This window comes from Passer domesticus, chromosome 3, assembly GCF_036417665.1.
Source record: "Passer domesticus isolate bPasDom1 chromosome 3, bPasDom1.hap1, whole genome shotgun sequence".
Taxonomy (NCBI): Eukaryota; Metazoa; Chordata; class Aves; order Passeriformes; family Passeridae; genus Passer; species Passer domesticus.
This window is the reverse complement of record NC_087476.1, coordinates 115,498,694-115,521,153: the sequence shown is the minus strand read 5'-3', so window position 1 is coordinate 115,521,153 and position 22,460 is coordinate 115,498,694. Positions and strand designations below refer to the sequence as shown.

General features: G+C 47.1%; 1 protein-coding gene and 1 long non-coding RNA gene across 3 annotated transcripts in view; one reads left to right on the top strand and one right to left on the bottom strand.

The window, feature by feature from the left end:
• The window catches only part of LOC135297617 (uncharacterized), a 34,826-nt gene extending 14,555 nt beyond the window's left edge, over positions 1 to 20,271 (top strand). Inside the window, exon 4 of one of the 2 annotated variants that reach the window (XR_010359549.1) lies at positions 14,630 to 20,271. This is a non-coding gene — a long non-coding RNA (uncharacterized LOC135297617). Of the gene's footprint in view, positions 1 to 1,041; positions 2,039 to 14,629 lie in introns of those variants that run through there. The other variant, XR_010359550.1, reaches the window with a different exon arrangement.
• PARP1 (poly(ADP-ribose) polymerase 1) overlaps positions 1 to 21,566 on the bottom strand; it is a 30,521-nt gene extending 8,955 nt beyond the window's left edge. The window contains exons 1-13 of the mRNA XM_064415353.1: positions 21,356 to 21,566; positions 17,889 to 18,051; positions 17,257 to 17,375; positions 16,310 to 16,524; positions 10,954 to 11,050; positions 9,417 to 9,533; positions 7,806 to 7,982; positions 7,245 to 7,386; positions 5,594 to 5,734; positions 4,639 to 4,881; positions 3,601 to 3,669; positions 2,619 to 2,751; positions 1,240 to 1,435 (exon numbers count right to left, since the gene is read on the bottom strand). Of these exons, the coding sequence (XP_064271423.1) occupies positions 1,240 to 1,435; positions 2,619 to 2,751; positions 3,601 to 3,669; positions 4,639 to 4,881; positions 5,594 to 5,734; positions 7,245 to 7,386; positions 7,806 to 7,982; positions 9,417 to 9,533; positions 10,954 to 11,050; positions 16,310 to 16,524; positions 17,257 to 17,375; positions 17,889 to 18,051; positions 21,356 to 21,475 (1,932 nt within the window). The 5' untranslated portion in view covers positions 21,476 to 21,566. The remainder of the gene's footprint in view (positions 1 to 1,239; positions 1,436 to 2,618; positions 2,752 to 3,600; positions 3,670 to 4,638; positions 4,882 to 5,593; positions 5,735 to 7,244; positions 7,387 to 7,805; positions 7,983 to 9,416; positions 9,534 to 10,953; positions 11,051 to 16,309; positions 16,525 to 17,256; positions 17,376 to 17,888; positions 18,052 to 21,355) is intronic.
• Between the last annotated feature and the right edge of the window lie 894 nt (positions 21,567 to 22,460).

The window sequence follows — 22,460 nt, the reverse complement described above, 5'->3', positions numbered from 1 at the left end:
ATCACAAAGGATTAAAAAGTAACAGGCTGGCTGCTATGGCAACAACTCAAAACCAATTTAGTGTGTGCATACTATGACTAGCCTGAAGTTCATGGGGAGCGTGGGACATTGCTCTGACATTCTGGAACAAAATGGGCTTAAAAAAACACCTATTCAGTAATTTGGCAGATACTATTTCAAGAGATGGCACTGTAAAAAATAAGCAGAAAGTAGAATTAAGGGACTAGGAACTCTCTTTGCATTGCTGCTTCACTTCAAGCAAGTATTAATTACTTTTTCTGCAAGCTTTCTGCTGCATAGAGACTTTCACATGAAAAAAATGACTGTTTACTTTGCTGCTTTTATGACAAAACAGATGTAATAATTAGTTTCACCAAGTTTTTGTAATAAAAACTGCCATAGATGTGTACAGGAATCATCAATTAGCCATAATACCATCTCAATGCCTTCATGGAGAGAGCATTACACGAATAAATCACCAGCCAGGTGCTTTGAATAACACTGTACATTACACTGAGACAGACACTTTGCCACTGCAATATTCAAATTTCCAGAATTAAAGCCAAGCTTTGAATGCTTTGCACTGGAAGATGACATCCATTAATTTGGCCATGGAAAAACACAATGTCTTGAAAATATGTGCTCTGGCAATTTTATAGCATTCGACTATTTAGTCTGAAAATAGTTCAGGTAACAGGTATGCCCTTAAATAAACACACAAACCCCCACTGGAAAGAAGGAAGAGAATTATTTATCTTAGCTGTCTAAAAAGCCAAATCTTCCTGGCAGTGAATAATTTCTTCTCAGCCTGCTCAGTATGTGCACTAAATGGAATACTGCATTGGAGTTGCTACAGCATTTGGGAGGATTTAGGAGGCAGCATACAGATGAAAAGCATCTATTTTAAAATTTTAAAAAATCAAGTTTTCAGACAGGATGTATGTGAACTGACTGCTGGATTAAATGCAAATTAATATCCTTAAAGTTACAGAGTAAACAGGAACAAGCATTCAAGGGATTTGATAACAGAAAACTCTTTAGTTTCCCAACAGATCCATTTTCATGGATGGTACTCCTTGATCTACAGCTTTCCCCTGGAGCAGAGAGAAGATGCAACAGCTGCATTTTAACTCCCCTGGTTTGTTAAGTGCAAGTGACCCAAGAGCAAGCACAGAACAGAACAGTGACACAGGGAACCTCAGCAAGGCTCCACCTGGGACAGGGGCCTTTCAGGGTTACCTGTCCATAATCTATTTCCAGTGGGTAGAACTTTTTGGGATATTTAGTGAAGTTCTTTGAATGCCAAGAATTGCCAGTTTTCTCTTCGTACAAATTCAGGAAGTGTTCAATGGCATCTTCTTTTGATGGCATCTGCTCCAGCTTGTTACTGCCAATCACAGTGCCCACACGGCCCCAGGATCGGAACACCCAGTACCTGGAGGGATGGAATGGGACAAAAGAACAGGCATCAGCCACTCCAGTGCTCTTTGCATACCACTAACTTTATGAAACACATTCTCCATCAGAGAGAGTGTGAAAAGAATTTCTATGATTTTTTCATTGTGGGAAATCAACAGAGGAATCACTGTATGTCCAAGAACTTGTGTAAAAAGTGCCCAGTGTTAACACACCAGAACCACAGCCCTGAGGATAAATGGGTGCACAGCAGGAAAAGAGAGGCTAACATCTCTTCAGTCTTCATGTTTTACAAATACAAATCTTCAGACTATTGTGGTCATATATTTGAAAAACAAAGACAAAGCATCTTTAAGCCCCAGGCCCCAGAGTTCAGTATTTTAGAGAAACCAGAAGTACATCAAATATTTGTTTATACTGCTGACAGCACCTTGGGTGAGCTTCTGTAGTATTTATGGGGATACAATCAATCAACCTTTCCAATGTGTCAGGTATGAAATGCAGGCACTGAAATCCCTCCACATACTGAATCCCAGACTTGATACAACCTCACACAAATGAGACAGGAACAAAAGCCTATTAAAAACATGATGAAGTGCAATAAATCTGGAGCTGAACCACAGTCATTGCAACCCTGGATTTCTGTTTACACAAACACTTATGTGTTTGGCAGGGGCAGTTTTATTTTAAAGAACCTTCTCAATCTCTTCATCTAATCAGTAATGCAACCACTGAACAGCTCTGCCACATACCCAATGAGACTGGAAAGCCAAACACATGATCAGCTCCTACTGCATGACTATTTCATGCATTTTGTTACACTTCAGGGCACACAATTCAGGCTAACACTGTGGTAGAACAGCCAGAATCTGGTTTTGTTTCCCAAAGTGACAGCTCTGCGATCAGAACACAAAATTAAGTTAGAGAAAATGGGGAAAAAAACCCACCTTGGGTTTTGTCAACACCCACAAGGAATATCTCCATGCAGAGCAGATATTTCTCCATGAGTGGCTTGTTTGGAAGAGTTCTTTTAGTTTTTGTTTGGTTTTTTTGTGTTGTAGTGGTTTTTTCCTTCAAGTAACTATACTAATCTGTTATCTCCTCAGAGACATTTTACTCACATTTGGCTTCTGGAGCATCAAAAATCCAGTATTTATTAGAAAAAAGTGAACAGAAGTATTTAAAGGGAAAACTAAACTCACCTGTTCTCTCTGTCATCCTCCAGCAACTGCAGCTTATAATAGGAATTTGTTCCTTTCACAATATCTACTAGTCCCAGGGTTGCACTGAAAATTTTCCCACCTTTTTCAAAGACATGAGCAGAATCCTCCAAACCTGCAGAGAAGAAAAAATTAGAACACAGAGGAGGAGGTTACTGTTTTAACTCTCCTTCCTGCATTTGCACTCATCCAAATGTTTCCTGCAGCAGTGTGATTTAACAGAAATACTGCAAAAGACAGTGACCATACAGCTCATTCAAAACTACTTAGAGCATAATGAATTAATTAATGAATTGTCAGCATACACCTTTAGATAAACCCAGGATCAGAACACCCAGTATCTGGAGAAACTTGAGTAATTATCTAGTATCTAGTTATCCTATCTACATAGGATAGTACCCTACTAGTATCTAGTTATCCTTTTTATCCTCTAGTTAGTATCCTGACTAGACGACAAAAACCTGTAACCCTTGATAGAGGATGATCTAAAATCTAGGATCTAATACTGTGTGAGCAGCTGAAGGAATCCTCAGGAGAAATGCAGCTCCGCAGGTGTCACATTAGCAAATGGACTGAAAACCAAAGGCTGGCCTTGGATGCAGTACAAATTGTCAGAACATCCATGCACCACAGGTTTGGAGAGTAGCATCAGTAGCTGCTTATGCTAAACCTGTGTCCTCTGCTGGCTGGGCCTTTACCCACTCCACTGACAGGAGATCCTAAAGCTGAACAAGGTGGACACCTTAGTTTAAGTGGTCCTGAAGAAAGCTGCACTAGAAAATCCTGGAATATTCAGTCTTGGATGTCAATCAATATGCTTCCTTTGATAGCAATGTTAAAGGTTTAAAAATTGATGCTCCTTTATGGAACCCTCATCCTTTCACAGAAAAACCTTTTTGCAAACCATCATGCATTCTGAATGAAGACTGTGGGTGGTGCAGGCACAGGCACTCTTATCACTCACCAGAATCAGGATCTACTGCTGCTCCACCCTTCACTGTTAACTTCATTTTCTTTTCAGACTTGCTAGGTCCTGCAGTGAAAGACAGTTAATTTTTTTCTTAGGTGAGCAACACAGTTTGACTTGAATCCACCTTAAAATTCTCAATTTGCATAATTATCATCCTAAGGTGAAGCAGATTCCCAGTATATGAGCACACCAACCTCAGGGGCTTTTTTTTAACCTAGCTCTAGCAGCCAAATCACAGCCCCCAACCCACCAACTAAATGAGAAATTACATTTTCCCAGATTCTATCTATTTTTTTCTTCTCCTGGCCCCAAGGGGTAGACCATGTAATTTTTTTACCTGCACTGAAAATAAACACAACCACAAATGTGGAAGTGGGATTTAAAAACCTCACAGGACATGGGGAGTGTTTGGATTCCCTGGGGATGTTATTGTGGTGAGACAGTCTGGCAATAACACACCCCACTATATGCCAGAAATCTCCACTTGGAGGACACAAAGAACAGGTTTTGAAGAGAAGTGAGCAAATGTGATGGTTTTGTTCACCATCCAGGGTTAATAATGCAAGCTCTCTATGGCACTGGTGAGCAATGCCATCAATGTTTTTACACTGCTACAAAAATATTTATGTTCTAAATCAAGTAGTATAGAGACTCAGTGCTCTGGACCTCAGGATTTTCTCACTTGCCAACACTCCCCGAGTAGTGTCTGTCATTTTGGTGTCCTAGGACCTCCTTGGAGCTGCAACACTAACCCAAACTGGCAGTGAAGCTGATGTTTTATGAGGAAGAGACTGGATTGATGGTAGGGAGCCTGGGCAAACTGAAGTAAGAGAAACAAAAGCCAGCTCAGAAGACAGTTTCATGTTTACTCAAAGCTAGTGTTGCCCTGAGGTCCATTATATAAACTTATCATGAGGAAAAAAAAAAGGCAGAAAATTCAAGGAAAGGGTAAGGACAGACCATACCCAGGTTAGCTTTGTGCATGCACAGTACTGAACAGGCCTGTGCAGAAACAACTGCTTTGCTCCTCACCTTGTTCTTCTTTGACCTTCCCAGCACTCTTTGTACTTGGGGGCTTGCTGCTCTTCCCATCCACAGCCATTTCCTCATGCTCCATTTTCACCTCTGCACCCCAAGGTGAAAGGGCATGGAGAGAGACAAGCTCCTGGAAGTCCTTGCTGGAAGATTTCACATCCTGAAGAAATGCCTCTGAGACCACACGGACTTTGGCCTCCTTCACTTCTTCCATCTTCTTGCTCATTTTCTCCACATCCTCTGCAGAGGCAGGATAGGAAGAGGAGAAAAAAATGCATCCATGAGGTTTTAGACCTCAGCCTCTCCCTCTGGCCATGATTCAGGGCTCTAACACTTTGTGAAAACACAATTCCACTATGTTTTAAATTTATCACATTCTTTGGAGAGCCGAGTTCCTCCTTCAATGTTCAATGATACAGCTTGGGTTAGAGCAGGAACACTTCTGTTCTACCTGGCTGGTCCAGTTCTCCCCTTCCCAGACCTCAGCTGGAGCTGGACTTTCTGATGGATGGGAGCAGATCTCCCACCTCAGCAGTTTGCACAGCTCCAACACAAAGCAAGAGCAGACTCCAAGCTGCCAGCAGAGCAAACAAGTGCCCTCAGGCACCCACAGTCAGCTCTAGGGATTGCCCAAGGCAAGCATGGACACAGCCCTCAGCACCCCTCATCCCAACAAAGGTGCTTACACACCACCATGGTCTGCACACAAACCCCAGCTGCCACTGACCCATGGGAGCCTTAAGGCACAGCCTGCCAGGTTAACTTGCTGGGTAAGCAAAACTCAAACAGCACACATCTGTCTACTGTTCCAAGCATATCAGGCCATGTGTGCACACAAAACACTCCCCCTAATCCAAACACTGATCCCCAGACAGCTCTGAGGACAAGCGTCCTCTGTAATCTGCTCAGCTCTGTTCCCACTGCTACCAGTAACCACAGCATGGCTGCTCACTCTGGGTGCTGATGCACAGGGTGGCCTTGTTAGCTGTTGTGGTCATCTTTCCTCCCAGGTCCTCCACAATGCTTTTCACCTCCTCCTTGTTCTTGGACAGCTTCCCAACAACCAGGATCTTCATGTTGGTCAGTGGTTTGTCTAAAGGTTTGGAAATGACATGTTAGTCACAGGCAGAGTCCCTGGACAAACAGCAAGCACAAAGTGACAGCATCCCCCCCTCTCTGCACAATCAGCTCAGCTGGCAGGGAGATGAGGGCCAAGCAGGTCTGACCTGTGCCAAACAAGCAGGAGGGAGTTCCCAGAGGAAAGGGAACAAAGCTCAGCAGCTGCCAACAAACAGAAGGGATGGAAGACAAGGGAAATGGTATGTAGGCATATTTGCCCTTTTCTTGGTTTGTTTTGTTAAGTAAAAAGAATCAATCTTCTTTCAGCACTGTGCTACTAGGGACTGTGCTCTGCTTCCCTCTTCTTTTGATTCCTGGATGGCATGGGACAAATTCATTGTCACATGAAAGCTCCTGCCTTTTCAAAAGGAAATCTTTTTTTGAGGGGCTGCAGAGACAATTATCTCTCAAGCAACCAGTCCTAATCTCATAGACAGTACAAGGTTCTACCATGCAAACCTCATAAGCAGTCAGGAGCGAACTGGTAACCATCATGTTAATATTGCAATTCAGGCTGGTCCAGGACATGGCAAGTGCCTAAGAGCATATTTGCACTGCTGTAAGATAAATGCTATCAACTCTAATTGACCAGCTGAGGGTTGTGCTTCCTCTTCTCCCCTCAACTCAGATTAGCTTGGTTGTTAGCAAACAAAGCAACCTGGTTTTAAATCTGGTCAACCTTTTGAGTTTACTTTCAGGGGACACTGAGGCTGGAATCAATTTGCTGATCAGAAACAAGACCTGGGTTACTTTGTCTTCACTGCTAAAATAACATGGTCTGGCTGAAGTTAACTGTGCAGAATTACTCCCACCTTTTTAACCAAGTTACAATAACACCCTGTACCCAAAATTATGGCTAAAACTAGAAAGGCTGAACAAGAAAGAAGTCAGCATAGTACTTAACAGAGAGGCTTTATCATCAAAGCATGCAACTCATTCCAGCAACCTACAGGGAATTTCTTAAGTCCTCTTTTGCTGGAGACAGCACATCTATTTTGCATAAGGGGAGTCAGTGATCAGTAAAGCCAAATCTCAGTAGGTTATTTAGAAACAAAACAAACCCCTGAAAAACCCTCTTGCCCTAAAAACCTAAATTTACGTGGAATATCTGGCATTATGGACATCCCTGGATGGTCCCTAAGAAACCAAGTGAGGTGGCATTTTGAAGCAGGTCTCCCCTGAGACCTTTACATTGCAACATCAGCCTTTGCATTTCTGATTCACTGCATACACATCATTTCCTCTCAATCAAGAAACACTCAAAATCATCTGTGAGTAAACAACAGAACCTCAAGCCATGACCCCAGACAGCCAGGGCCTACCTGTGCTGGGAAGATGAAGCACATGAGACACTTTTTTAACAGGAGAGCTCTCCAGAGCAGGAGAACAGTGGGACTGTTCAGGGTGGCACGTTTGTCTGGCTGGGAATGCCAGCCTGAACATCATCCTGAGCTGCACCCATCCATGCCCAGCCAGCCACTTACCTCTGGGTGCAGACACAGTCTCTGACAAAGGAGCAGATGCAGAGGGAGGAGGTGCTGAGTTCACAGCTGCAGCATCTGGAGGGAACACCCTGTCCTGCTTCTTACACTTAAATTTCTTCAGGTAGGGAATTTCCCGGAACTCCTGTGGGATGGAAGCATAAACAACTTAAAACCAACAAACATTGTTATAGGATTTAAAGGATAAATGGAACACTAGCTAGGTGTTGGCATTTATTGCACATCTTGGAAATTATTTTGATTCACACTAAGGTGGACAAAACCCCACTTTACTGACTGAGAAAAAAAAGCTGGAAGAGAGTAAATGATGAGTTTCAAATCAAATCAAGAACATCACTTTCAATTTAATATTACTGGAAAAATATGATTTATTTATGCATTAACTGCTGGCTCCTGGAGGGATGTGGCTGTGACAGGACTTGCTGCTGTCACAGCTGCTCAGTGCTGCATCACGCTCTGCTCTGTGGCATCCTGCACTGACTGCTGCTTGTTCAATCAGCTCAGAAATGTGCTCAGAAGATCACAGATGCAGTAAACACTCACCTTTGGGATCACCCAGTCCTTCCTGTTGGGAGTCTGTGTTTTAGCCACGCACTTGGTCCAGGCAGTGATGTCCCCTGAACAGTAATAGGCGTCACTCTTGAACACAAACTGCCCCTTGCACTGCTCGCAGGGCAGCAGGGCTCCAAAGGCCATCCCATCTGCTACTCTGTCCAAGATCTACAGCAGCAAAGAACACAGAGCAGGTCATGGCAGGAGGAGGCTGGAAGCACACACACACTGTGTAACCCTGGGCTGCACAAGAACACAACTGCCAGGCTGCTGGCACAGACATTTCCAGCACGTCGCACGCACCCTGAACATAAACCAAGGCTCTCACTGCACTGATGGATATATGATGCCTCAGAGGCATGGCACAAGGCTCCTCCTGCTCACACCCCTGGCTCAGTCTCTCCTCTCCAGGAAGAGGGAGGGGATTCTCCCCCTCTGCTCTGCTCTCAAGAGACCTCACTTGAAGAGCTGCACTCAGATCTGGGGCTCCCACCAGAGCAAGGGCACAGACCTGCAGAAGTGAGGCCAAAGGAGGGCCACAAAAGTGACCAGAGTGTTTGAGCATCTCTGCTGTGAAGACAAGCTGAGACATGGGATTGTGCAGCCTGGAGAAAAGGTCTCTAGGTTTCCTTGTAAAACCTTCCAGAACCTAAACAGGGTCTACAAGAGAGCAGTGAGGCACTTTACAAGGCCATGTAGTGACAGGACAATGGCTTTAAACTGAAAGAAGGTATGTTTAGATTGGATATTAGGAATAAATTCTTCACTCTGAGGACGGTGAGACACTGGAAGGGTTGCCCAGGGGAGCTGTGCATTCTCCATGCTTAGAAGTATTCAAGATTGGGTTGATGGCACTTTGAGGAACCTGATCTAGAGGGGTGGCATCCCATTCTATAATCCTGTGGTCCAGGAGAACAAACCTACCACACAGCACCTGAGCAGGCTGCCATGCCAGAACAGCCAGGGAGAAGACGAGCTACTGCATCTGAGCCCATGAGGAGGTAGGTGGGAATGTAGGCTCAGACAAGTCCAGGTTTTCCTGCCTAAGAGTATTCCATGACCATTTTGAGTCTAGACACTTCCCACATGCCAGCCCACGCTCCTTACAAAGAGTCTTGATAAATACAAATACTTAAAGCAGTATGTGGCTCTGAAAGAGAGCAGACTCTCACAAATTACATAGACCAAAATGGACTGTTTTTAGAAAAGAAACTGGCAGGAATTTGTACAATTTTTGCTTCATTTTGCAGAATTTAACAGTTGAGGGAGGCCATGTGAAGTGCTTAACTAACCTGCTCATAAAGAGCCAGCACCAACAAAAAAAACCATGGACCACTTTGAGCATAGCAGAATAAAGGCACTACACCAGGACAAAGATGCTGAATTCAGCATCACCCACCACCACACCACCCTTCACAAGCAAGTGTAACAGCAATACCAGAGTCCTGGGACAGAAGGACTGGGCTTTGCACCAAATTTCTTTCTTAAGTGTTAGGTTAGGAACATTCTTCAGACTTGTGGACCTTGCAGCAATATTGGGTCAGGTCAGCTTCACCAATTCCAAGACCCCCCCCAACACAGAGCAACTACAGCCAAACTCACTGCATTCTCCCCTGAGGGGACCTCCTGCTTGTTGGCAATCAGCAGCTCCTTCAGGTCATTGGTGGAGCAGACCTTCCTCAGCTCATCCTTGATGCCCCAGATCAGCTCTGTCTGCTCCTGTTGACAAAACCCAGCAGCTTAGAAAGCAATCAATTACAAGTAGCCAAGAACACTCCTCAAACTGCAGTATGGACACAAGGTTTTAGCAAGTCCATGTTATCTCACACACAGATTGTGAGATTAAGAGCTCCAAGAACCAGTAACTTTACCAAAAGGGAGTCACACCTTCTACCAAACACCTAAAACAGACCCTTGAAGTCACATCCTCCAAATGTCAGTGCCCTTACTTAGAAAATCTCAACATTCTTTGCAAATTTCACCTACCTAGCTGACACTGAGAACAGTGGGGATGTAGCTGCATTTGAGCCTTCCAGAAAAAAAAATCACAAATGCTAATTGCCACTGTTCTTTTTTTAAGATAACCAAGCATTAGAGGAATTTCTACCTGATAAGACACCTGCAGCAGTGTGGAGGAGCATGCATATTCTTTTGGGATTTTCTACAGAACTTGGAAGGGTTGGGAAGCAAAGAAGCATCCTAAAATATCTCAGTTTCTGAATGTTATCCACTGGCTACACTGAAAAATGTAGTCTGCCCTAGAAGAAGTGTTTTACTGGGTTAAGTGGTGTAATTTTCAGTGTCAATGATCATGCTTAATGAAATGCTGTTAAAAAAAAGTGAACCCAAACTTAACCCTGATCCACAAAGTGCCTCCCTTTGTCCTAAACATCTGCACTGCAGCAGCAAAACCTTAAAAATATCTTTTTTGAAAATTATGGTGCTGCCACACAACAAAAAAGAAAACTTTTGCACAAAGCCAGAGCCAGCATTTTTCTACAGCTCCATTAAGACCTTAGTTGCAGCAAAGACAGATTGTTAGGTTTTTTTTTTTCTTGAGAACTTTTAATAAATAAAAATTCCTGAAGCTCTACTGGGGATTCTTCCCACAATATTCTAAAAAGTGACAGGTAGAAAGCTGTGATCTCTCACAATTTGTACTCAAGAACTGAACAAACACATCTCCCCAGAGGGTGAAAAAGATGTGATTTTTCATTAATCTAGTCACACACTTTATCGCTGTTTAATTTTTACAAAGAGATATTTATTGTTTTCCAAGCTTTTCTGCAATAGTGCTCAAGCACCAAGCTCCAGCCACCACAGCCAGATGATACAAGAAGGAGCCCAGAACCAGCCTCTCAAAAAAAAGTCATGTAATCTAATCTCTTTAAATCCAATAAGCCCAAGTCCTAGAGAACATCCTTCCTGTCTTTTGAGAGAAAGGGGCAGGGTGAATTGAATTCCTTCAGCAAAGCCTCAGTGACAGGGCACCTCCTGTGCCAGGACACAAGGATGGTCTGTGCTGCCACTGCTCTCTCTGGGTACAAGGTACTGCCTTCTCTAGAGGCTCTTCATTTAGTGCCTGACACTGCACTCTTCCCACCAAGCAGTTCTTAGGCTGTCTGCAGCTAAAACTCACCTTCAGCTGTTTCTGCTGCTTTGAGTCTTTCTCTTTTTCTTTTTTCTGCTTCTTTTTTGCAGTCACGTTTCCATCTACCTCTTCTCCTTTTCTCTTTCTAATAGAGAAAAACAAAACAAAACCACACACACATGAAAGGAAGTTGTTGAAATGCTGTCCAGCAGTTACCAGAGCTCAGATTACTGACTGCCGATATCTGCACAGGCTTGAATATCCTCAGTTTTGGCAGGCAAATCCATTTTTGAAATTCCTCAGTGCTAGATTACAGACCTGCACTTGGCTCTGCAATGTGAGCTGCCTCAATCAGGTCAGGCACACTTAGAGGTTTTCCATGGGATAACTGTGTGGTGTGGGAGAAGAGCATGTGAAAGACTGCATCACTCTCAGGCATATCCATCTATATCTATATTCATTTCTATTCATCTATACACCAAAAGCATACCTAAGGATCACTGAACAGCTCTCCAAATTTGGGGAGGTGTAGCAATGCAGGTTAAAAGCCCACAGTGTCTTTCAGCTGAATCAACAGCTTGATCAGCTTAGGCAGTCTATACTGAAATACAGGAGAGCAAACACAGTAATTTAATGAGCTAACACACTGGGAAACTAGGTATTTCCCAGCTAGTTTCTCTTCAGACTGGAATTAAATCAAGCCTCTGAAACCAAACAGGTGCAAGTTTCTGGAAATTTTCAGTGCAAGCATTGTTGCACAAGTTTCAGGTGCAAGCATTGGAAAATGCATCCAGGCTCACAGTGGTTTTGTGAGGTACTGTTGGGAGTTGCATGTGTGGAAATTTATTGCTATTTGTTAGGCCTTAGTGCTGAAGGGAGAAGTTACAGAAAACACTGCTCCAGAAAGACAGAAAAAGAAAGTCAAATGAAAACTGGGGGATTTTGGCAGACTTCAGAGTGACAAGTGACCTCAGAAGAAGATAATTTATGTTTCCAGAGTCATGCCATCCCCTTTGTCTGCCTGGAGTGTGTGTTCTCCTTGTGAGGATGCCAAGGGAAATTCTATCCCAGCTGAGACAGGCCAGGCCTGCAACTCGAGGCAGAGCATGAACACAGCTTGGATCACACTCCATTTTGACAGAGATGCTTTCTGTTATGAAACATCAGCCAGCTCTCTTTGAAAGAAAGCCTCCCTCAACTTTCTAAGCTGTGGCTAAGGTTAAGTCATGAAGTCAACATTTCTGATTGCTCTTCTACTTACAATTTTAAACAGCTCTTTCCAGGACTTTGCTCCCATTAAGACTAAGAATGTCAGGAGGTATTCTCCTCCCAGAGACTCCTGCATGAGACCTGCACTTTCCAGAAACTTGCCTGGCCCTAAAATTGTGCTAAGTGCTCACTTTATTTGCAGTGGCCACAACGGCCCACCATTAGCCCCTCTGACCAAACCACAGTTCAGAGCACTGAAGGACTGGTTTGGCAGAAAATCTCATTTTCCAGCTGTGCCCCTGCCAGGTGCCATCAGTGAGCAGGGGCTATGCTGTACATCTCCCTGCCTCGTGGTGGGGGCAAACACTGTGCTGCCAGCAACTGCTTGAGAAAAACTTCACCCTGTGTTCTGAATCAGGCAAGCAGCAACCAGTGTGGCAGGACTGCCTCCAGCACAGACAGCAGTGCCTCCAGAAGTCCCCAGGTCAAGCAAGTCCTCTCTCCTCCTTGGCTGCAGTCCCTGCTGGGAGCAAGACCAGAGCATTCACTGAGCCCTATCAAGAGGACAATGACTTCCCTAAGTTTTAACAGAGTCAGGGGTACACAACAGAATCTGTGAAAAACTTACCAGCCTGTGTGCAAAGCGTGCTGCTGCACCTTCCCAAACCAGGGACTGATGATGTCAGTGCTCAGGAGGGGTGAGCACTGGGTATGTGCACTGCCTGCTGACAGTCAGGATGCCTCCAGCAAGCCAGCACTCCCTCCCACAGTGTAACTTGTCTCCCAAGGGAGCCAATCCAGCACAGCAGCCGCTGGAAGGATCACTGCTGAGAGACCCCGTGACCCAGGGAATGCATCCAAATTCCATCAGCAACTCACTCTTTTGGCAGCTTCTCCTCACAGTCAAGGGGACAGCAGTTGCTGTACAGAGTGGTTACAGTACCTGCTCCAGCCACTGGAACAAACCATGGAGTGGGAAGGATCATCCCAACTCCAGGGAGGCATAAAGCTGTGGGTCACCACCTTCTCTTTTGTGCCCAAGGCTAAAGCAAACACCAATCATTTTATATAGCCTGGAGAAGGGAATGGCAAAGCTGACTTCATCTTGCAGCTTCCCAAAGCAGCACATTTTAGAGCAATCTGTAAACTACACCCTCACTGACACAAGAACAGACACACAATGATCTTCCATCCACCCTGTGCTGCCCACAGCAGTGGGGTGCTACTGTGTACACCCTTTGTCCTGCTGGGGAAGGGACAGCCCTCCACCTCTGACAGGTACAGCCCAATAGCTTGCCTGGAAGGACTGGTATTTCCCAGGCAATGCAAACCACTTCTCACCTTCATGGAGGCCACACAAGATTTATTCCAGCTTCAGAGGAGATGAAGAGGGAAGTGAGCTGCCCCACTGTGGCCTGGCCCTTCCTGACCATCTACTCTATTTTTCACACTGGCCTCTTCCCCTCCCTACAATGAAAAGGTGGAAAGGACAGTCACAACAACCCTGGATAAAGCAGCAGCCCAGCAGGGAGGAACAAGAACCCCTTTTTTCACCTCCTCTCTGTAAAGCACTGCCAGACTGTTGGTGACCTGAGTACTTAGCATTTGCCTCAGGTCACCTCTGCAGCTAATCCAGTGCTGCATGACATCTCCAGAGTGACACTTTACTCCTGACCTGTGCAGCAATTCTATCTAAACAAGTGAGGCAGAAAATACAGGAAGTATTACAGCTCAGAGCAGGAGGACAAACACACACTACCAAAGAAATACTGTCAAAAGGAACTCACAAGCTGCTACTGCATTTCCTACACCAGCACACAGGCATTCCTTCCACAGAGAAGCTGCAGGCAAGGACACAAGATCCTCCTTTCCAAGGTCTGCAAAGTGTTAGTGCTTAGGCAGGACAGCCCATAGCCCAAGGGAGGGTTGCATGTCTCACCCAGATCTGGCTGAGGAAAGGAGCCAGGATCCTTGCAGTAAATCCTCCCATATTTGGTCTTCACAAGGAAAGGATTTTTTAACTTATTCTGGGTAGCCCTGCTCCACACCTCACCTCTCTCATCTGAAAGAGGCACATTTCAATGTCACTTTTACACAAAGGGCTGACAGGGCAGTCTCCAAGTCTGAGGTCCTCCTCAATGTATGGGCTGGACATGCAATAGCAGCACCTGAATTTGGATGTGTCACATCTGAATTGCACAGACTTCTGAGTCAAGATACAATTCAAATGCAGCCTATTTAGAAATATCTTTAAAGATAATTTTGAGAATCTCACTTGCAACAGACACTTTAATGTAATTTCTGCAAGAGCCCGTAATTTCTGTTATCTGATCAAATTCACAAGGTGACTTATCCAAGGTAACTGCATCTCATTCAGGTTTCTGCAGTGTTCTTCCTTTGGCTTCTTCATAACTCCTGTGCTTTCCTGGCAGCAAAACCACCAGATAGTTAGCACACCACACTCCTCCACTCATGCTGTTTATTTACACTCTCACCCATTCCATTTGTTTGACAGGCAACGATTTTTCCAACTGACCCTTACCACCCTTAGCTCAAGCACAGCCCAAAGAGCAGAAGGTATTGGAGCATAAGAGCCAGCCAGCAACTTGAAGGCTGAAGGGCTTGTTCAGGAAGTGCTTAGAAAGCAGGAAAGATGAGACATCCTGCTGCTTTTCTGGCATGAGGTCCTGGTTCACGTTACCCTCCATCACCAGTGCAAGCTTTTCTCCACTGCAATTCTAGGCTTTTATTTACGCAGCGACTTGGCAAACTACTTTGTGGCCTTTCTTGACAAAGCCTTCATATTTTGCATAGCATCCCAGAAGTGGCCCAGAAAAGCAGAGTCAGGGCAGACAAGAGAAGCACTTACACAGTCAAATCTCTAGAGCTTAGCTGAGGACATGGGAGAAAACTACAAATAACCCTGTTAAACTCACTGTTCTAGGACAAAGCAGAATTCACATCTCAACACAAAAAGCAAAGGACTACTTGAAAACCTGTAAGTGCATTAAAATACTGCACTTCTGCTTGCACTAAGCAATGCACACAGAGGTAAAATCTCTGCATGGAAAGACAGCAGGCTGCCCAACAGATGCACACATCTCCTCTTGGTCTCTGCCAGCTCAGCAGAGCGAGGTGAACAGAACAGAACCTGACAGGGCTCTGGCCAAAGCCCCCATCCTGGGGTGCTGCAGGACTCTCCCCACAGCACCCACACCACTGCCAAATGCTTCTGGAGCAGTGGCTTGCCAGGGAACTGCACACCACACACATCAGCTGCATACCTGAAGGACCAATACCGACAAAGACTGCATAGCTGTGACACTGCCACGTCCAAGAACATGTCTGTTCTGAGGCGAAGCCTCGCTGGACATTTTCATGGTAAATCTTTGCAAAAGCAAAGTTGAATTCAGTCTAAAATGTACACAGAGAAGCCTAATGTTTTCCAATGACAAGATCATTCTTATTTGTAGGATCCAGAAATACCTAATGTTCCTTCCTCCACGGAGAGGAGGAATACAACACTGGTTTGTGGTATGAAGCATTACTCCAGGCAAAGTCATTTGAAGAACAAGTAACAAAAGCCTTCACTAAAAAAAGAAAGATTCACAAAGCTAGCAAGTCACCTGGAAACACTTCTCTGTCAGTACAAGTTCTGTCAAGAGCCTCCACTGAAAATCTCAATGCAAGGCAATGGAATTTCGGACATACTATAAAAGATTCAGCAAAAAGCATCCAAGTGTAAGCACTACATGGCCAATAAACACCATTATCAGATTCAGTGCCTGTCACAGTTCAGCAGCTCATAGATAAAAGATGTCAAATCAATTCTCTAACAAGAGGTTTGAGCAGAGAAACCATTGCTGATAACAGTATCACACAAGGAGACACAGAGCCCAGTATCCATTTGTACTACACAAGCATTATTTTATGGTTGAAAGCCCTGAATCAGCTCTCCAAGTCACAGCTGCAGGTCTTTGCATTTCCTCAAGGCAGTCACAGGAGGCAACTGGACTGCAGGTTCCCAGGGACAGGGAATGTCTGCTGTCACCTGCCTGAGGTCACAGGAAGGACCAAACCTTCCTATGACCAGTATTGTTCTAACAGAGACAACAGCATCCCACAACATTTATCATGATGTATTTAAAGGCAACAGCTCCTCCAGACAACACCATTTCTTACACTAACCACCTACCCTTCACTCTTGGTAGCTGGGAGCTGCTTCTTCAGAGTTTCTTTATCTTCAGCTTTCAGGATGCTGAAGCCCAGGAGCTGGGTGGCCCCGTAGGCCGGGAGGAAGCCCAGCTCAGCTCGGCGGCTCACGAAGCACTCCGGGTGGTACCAGTTATCGATCATCCCCAGCTGCGGCTTCTCAGGATGCACCATCTTCTTGGAAATCCGGATCTGGCCCTGAGGGAGATGGAAGTGACACAAGAGCAACTGTTAGGCCATTCTGGAAGGAGCAGGATGTTAACGAGTTACCAACATGATGCTTCCTAGAAACCTGTAAAGCAGTAACAGTTCCTCTATCAAAGTCTGCAACTTTTGTTCAAACCCTTTCACTACATTTCTCTACCATTTTCAAGTACTCTTGCTAGGTTGAAAAAGCCACCTTTTAAGACAGTTTTCTGTTCAAAACCCACTCAAACTGGGTAAGCCTGTTGTCTTTATTCCAACTTCCAGTAAGCTTACCAAGTAAAACTCACATGAACAAGCCTCATAAAGGCACATGTCAAAATTAACTTTATGTCCCTATCACTCAAACATCAATGCTATCATGATCTTATCCTGTTTTACTGCAAATTACTTTTCAGATGTCCAACAAGCAGATGGTTTGCAGTGCAAACAAGCAGGAAAAGCTGCAGTTAGTGGTGGCTCTCTTGCCACCAAAATGTTGGTGAGCAGCATTCCCAGCCTGCTCTAAGACCCAAGTGAAAGGAGGGATCACCAGGCTGGAAGCTCAGGCTACCATGCCTGAGGGATGCCTTTACTGTCAGCTGTCCAGGACACAGCTGCTGCTCACACATAGAAATGCAGCTCTGCAAGTGCTTTCCATATGCAGGACAGACAGGAAGCAATTATAAAAGCCACTGTTTGAATTAAAACTGGTGAGAGAAAAGATGAGATGGAGAACTTTTTTACCTTTTCTATTTTCTGCTCACAGCCTTTGCATGTGCTTCTGTTAGACTTGGCATATTCTGCAGCGAAGTCATTTAGGCTCTTCTCAGCTTTACCACCTCCTTCCTGTTCCCCTCCTTTTCCTGGAGAACAAAGCAAATACAGAATTCAGCTTTAATATGCATTCCCTTATTTTCTTATTCTCTGTCCCAGATTGTTAGCAGTCTGCATTAATAAACCTCTTGGGTTCCAGCCACTCATTTGTCCAGAATTTAAACAGAGAGCAAGACAAGCAATCCATGCTCAAAAGCACCACAGAGCCACCATAACCATGCACTGAACTGAAGGTACCATTGAGAAAACAAGAGTACAACAGCATCTGTTAACATTAAAGAACTGAAAATTAAATACACCAATCATGATAACAAGAAATGTTTTTCAATGTATCTGCCAACCGACTTGGCTTTTTCTCCTCACTGATTTAACATGCTGGATGATACTGTCAGCATCCCAGCCCTGGAGTGTGGAGACATCTCAGCAATTCTTCTGGCATCACCTGCTGAAGCAACGTGGCCATCAAATCACCATAATAACAGCACAACAAAAGAGAACACAGCTCCAGATGAACCTCCAAACACCATGAGGCTTCTGCCTACCTCCTCCAGGGCCTCCAGTTTCAATGGCTTTCTTGATTTTCTCCTGATCTTCCCATCGAAGCTCGGGGAAGCCGTCAATGTCTGCGTGGGACACAATTCGAGCCCGCTTCCAGAAGCAGCTGTAGTGGTGCCAGTGAGGGACTTTGCCATCAAACATGGGTGACTAGCAAAAAAGCACATCAGGCCAAGGTGAAACAATTCAAGCAGAATCAAGGGGAAAAACAAAACAAAGCCCAAACTAAAAAGGAGTATCTGGGTAAACACATGCAATTTCTTCTTTTTATTTTTCTTCAAATCAAGAGCTGAATACTATTTAGGACAAAGTCTAAGAAGAAAATCTAATAAGACAGACAAGCTGCTGGAGAGATGTTCCCAAAGCGGAAAGACCTGGAAGGAGCATTTAGCTAGCTTAACTAGTTCATCACCCTGCTGCTCAGCCCATCTGTTTTACTGAAAGAAAAAACAAGTCCCAAGCTTAGGATGGCTGCACCAGCCCCTGTGAGACCGTGCAGCACAAAAGGCTGCTGACCTCACTCCCTTTGAGAGCCCCTTCTCAAGTAAACAGTCTGTATACTGGAGAACCCACGGCAGGCACAAGATAACGAGGGCAGCTCCAAGGATTGTGGCCTGAGGAAACTCCTGAATGGCCTGCAGGAGGTAGAGACAAATTCAATGGAAACGCCAGAGCCCAGTTAAAGTTCTGCATCAGAGGCTGACAGCAGGCCACAAAGATGATCAGAGGGTTGAAGAACCTCTCCTGTGGAGACAGGCTGAGAGAGTTTGGGTAGTTCAGCCTGCAGAAGGCTCCAGGGCTATCTTACAGCACTTTCCAATACCTGAAGTGGGCCTACAAGAACGCTGGAGAGGGAGTTTTCACAAAGGCTTGTAGTGATAAGGTGGTGTGGCATTGGGAAAGGCTGCCCAGAGAAGCTGTGGATGCCCCATCCCTGGAAATGCTCAAGGCCAGGTTGGATGGGGCTCTGAAGAACCTGATGTAGTGGGGGGCATCCCTGTCCACTGCAGGGGATTGGAACTAGATTATCTTCAGGGCCCCTGTCAGACCAAACTATTCCATGATCCTGTGATCAGGACAGAAGCATCACCCAAGTCCTCCCTGGAGTGCAGCTCCAGAGTGCCCTGCCCCACACAAGCACTTGTTTTGCAAGTACCACACTTGTTTAAAACTCAGACACAGTAGGTACTGTCCTGGCATCACTCCAGTTACCCCCCAGGCAAAATAACCTCACAGTGGTTTGGCTCCAAATAACACACACAAACAGCTGCTGTACTAATAATACTCAGTGCTGTGTAATTATAATTACTGATGATACAGAACTAACGACCTAGGAAAGTCTTCCATGTGTCACTCACTAACAGGAGGGAGTTAAAAACAAGCCAAAACCAACAGCAGAGTTTTGTGCATGAGCAGGAAGGAAAAGGAAAGGGCTTCGAAAACCACAGCATGGAACCAGGAGATCTGAGAGCCCAAACTACAGCCAACCATCTGCCCAAACTGTAAGAGGACATTTTTATTTCCAGATGGGCTCTTCCCACAAGCCAGGACTGCATACCCAGCTACCCTCACAGCATCACAGCAGCCACCCTGCAGTTGCTCTCAATGTGTCTGCAAGTCACATGCAGTTTTGGCACTGCAACGTGGACTCTGGGCTTGTGTCTAGAGCTGTGCAGGAGGACTCGAGGCTGTCCCAACACAAAGGCTTTGAGGGCACAAGGCACTGGGGGGTACAAAAGAGAGCAGAGCTGGCTCAATCTTTAAGACAATCATACAAGCAGTGAGTAATCTCCTCAACATGGAGTTTCAGACTCTTCTCTGTGTGGAAAATGAAACCTCTAGGCAAGCTGGGCCTTGTTTACACAACTTCTCTCAGCTCACCTATCTCTAGACCATAGTTTCCTAAACAAACTAAGGAAAAAAGAGACCGATTCACTTCCACAGTGCACGTTCAGATAACAGAAACCGCTCAGTTCCAGCTGGAAGCAAAAGACAAAGCTGTGCTGGTCCTGCAGGGCCTGGGTGCCTAGGACACAGAATCCCACTGTCATTCAGAGCCCTTCACTTGAGGAACCAAAACAAAAGGGAGGTTATGGCAGACACAACTGCAGCCATGGTCTGTATGTCTCTTTAATTTCTTCAGCACAGTTTGCAGAAGAGCTCGATGCACTGCCGCTGGCACAGAGGCTGCTCTGCAGGGGATTTCCCCAGGAAAAAGCAAGGGACCCGCATGCTCTGGTGAAATTCAGGCATTTACAGCGGGATGCTCAGCAGCACGGTGTGCTCTGCTGGTACAAAAACTAGCAGAGGGCAGAGGGAAGAGCAAGCAAATTCAAGAGGTTGTGGGGAAAATAAATAAAAATACAAGTGTTTGGTGTACGACTGGCAGTTTTGGCGAGATGTCTGGCAATGAAAGGCAGTGGCTCTGCGAGGAATGTCACGGTCCCAGGAGCCACTCTATAAACCAAACCCTAGCGAACCAGAACACAACTCCTGCCCCCCGTACTGATGAAGGGCAACCCACCCCGCACCAGCCCCAGCTGCTGGGCAAGACAGGAAGGGGTAACAAACGTGAGGAAACAAACGTGAGGAAGCCGAGGAGCAGCAGCGAGCGGCTGAGGGCAGCGGGCGAGACAAAAGGAGAGGCGGCAGGAACACGTGCGAGCAAAGGCTGCAGCCCGGCACCGCACGGTCCCGCACCTTCCCAGGGCGAGGAGGCCCTGGGGAACAAAGGCACAGGCAGGTATTTCCCCTCCGGGACAGCAGCTTTGCCTCCAAGCCCGGCAGGCCTGCCAGCCCTGCCCGGCAGCCAGGGGCACAAGCCATCCACGTCCTTCAGCCCCGCTCCTCGGGCGGCCGGGAGCCACAGCACCCATCCCCTCCTCCATCCCTCCGTCCATCCGCAGGGCTTTGCGCTGCCACGTCCTTGCTCGCATTCCGCAGACCCACACGTAAGCCTCTGCCCACCTTTCACAGCAGCACCCCGAAGCCAGCCCGCCCCAGCCCTGCTGCAGCCCCTGGGGACAGTGCCCGCTCCCAGCATAGCGGCGATTCCCTGCGCATCCCCCCGCAGCGGGCAGGGATGCCGGCTCCGCGCACAGCTCCCAGCCCCCAACACACCACGGGGCTCTTCCCTTCCTTCCCAAAGCCAGCCGAGCGCTCTCCTCCCCAAAAGGCACAGATAACAGCGTGAGGGCGGCGCGGAGCACGCCGTGCCTCCGCAGCCCGTCCGCCAAGCGCGGCTCAGCTGTTCCGCCCGCCATGTGCCAGCCAGCCCGGCGGGACCACCCGGGCCCACCTCACCAGGGCTGCCCCAGCGCCCTCGCAGCTTTCGGGCCGCAGTTCCTCTGCCTCGCGTGCGAAGCGCTCAGCGAGCGGGGATTCCCGGCCCGGCACCGAGCGGAGCGGCCGCATCAGCCCGCCCCCCGCCCGCGGCGGCCCCGCCACGCGGTACCTGCACCATGAGCGCCAGGCGCAGCGAGTCCTTGGCGATGCTCTCGCCGCACTTCTTGCAGGAGGCGCGGCCGCTCTTGGCGTACTCGGCCCGGTACAGCTTCTCCGCCGGCTCCGCCATCGCCGCCGCTCCCGCGCCCGCCGCCGCGCGCCCGCCGCGACCCCGCCCGCGGCAGCGCCAGCCGAGCGCCGAGCGCGCACCCCGCCTCGCCAGCCGGGCGGATCTGCCGCTCGGGCATCGATTGCGCAGGCCTGGAGGTTCCTCTTGTGTATCAATGGGAGGCGGGCGCGGCGGCGCGTCCCGTGCTGCGCCCTGAGGGACCCGGGTTCGGGTCCCGCCGCCACCTTCGAGGCCCTGTCCCGTATCCCAGGGACACAGAGCCTGAGGTCAGCAGCTCTCCCGCAGGCAAACACTGGCCTCGTGATGCCACTTCCAGGCGGGCGTTCCGGTGGCGCTCCAGTTCGAGGAGAGATGGCCGTAAACTAAAGCACGAGCATTTCTAAAGCACGAGCATTTCTAAAGCACGAGAATTTCCACCCCGACATGAGGAAGAACTTCCTCACGTGAGGGTGGCAGAGCACTGGAGGGAGGTCGTGGGGTCCCTCTCTGGAGACAGCCAAAACCCGCTCCCGTGTCACCTGCTCCAGGTGCCCCTGCCCTGCCAACCTCGGCAATTCTGTCATTGTGTTTCCTCCAGCCCCTGGGGGTAACAGTGGGGCTGCTGACAAAATCAAACAGCGATTTGATAAATTAAATCTGGATTTTTTTTTTTCCCTACTCACGGTAGATAATTTTCCTCTACTATCAGCAGAGGGCATTGGCTCTGCAGCTTCCCTGGAAAAAGGCAGAGAAGAGCGCTGAAGTTGCTCCAAACCCTTGCCAAGTATTTGTCATTAATGTTATAGATTCAGAAATCAGGGTTCAACTAAGGCAGGATGTGCAGCCCCGGGTGGGCTTGAGGCAGCTCGCAGGTGTCACCCGGAGGTGCACACATCAGCCAGCCTGAGATGCTGACACCCCTGCTGCCCCGTGCCGCCCTTCTCCAGGCTGTCAGAACCCTGAGATGCTGACACCCCTGCTGCCCTGTGCTGCCCTTCTCCAGGCT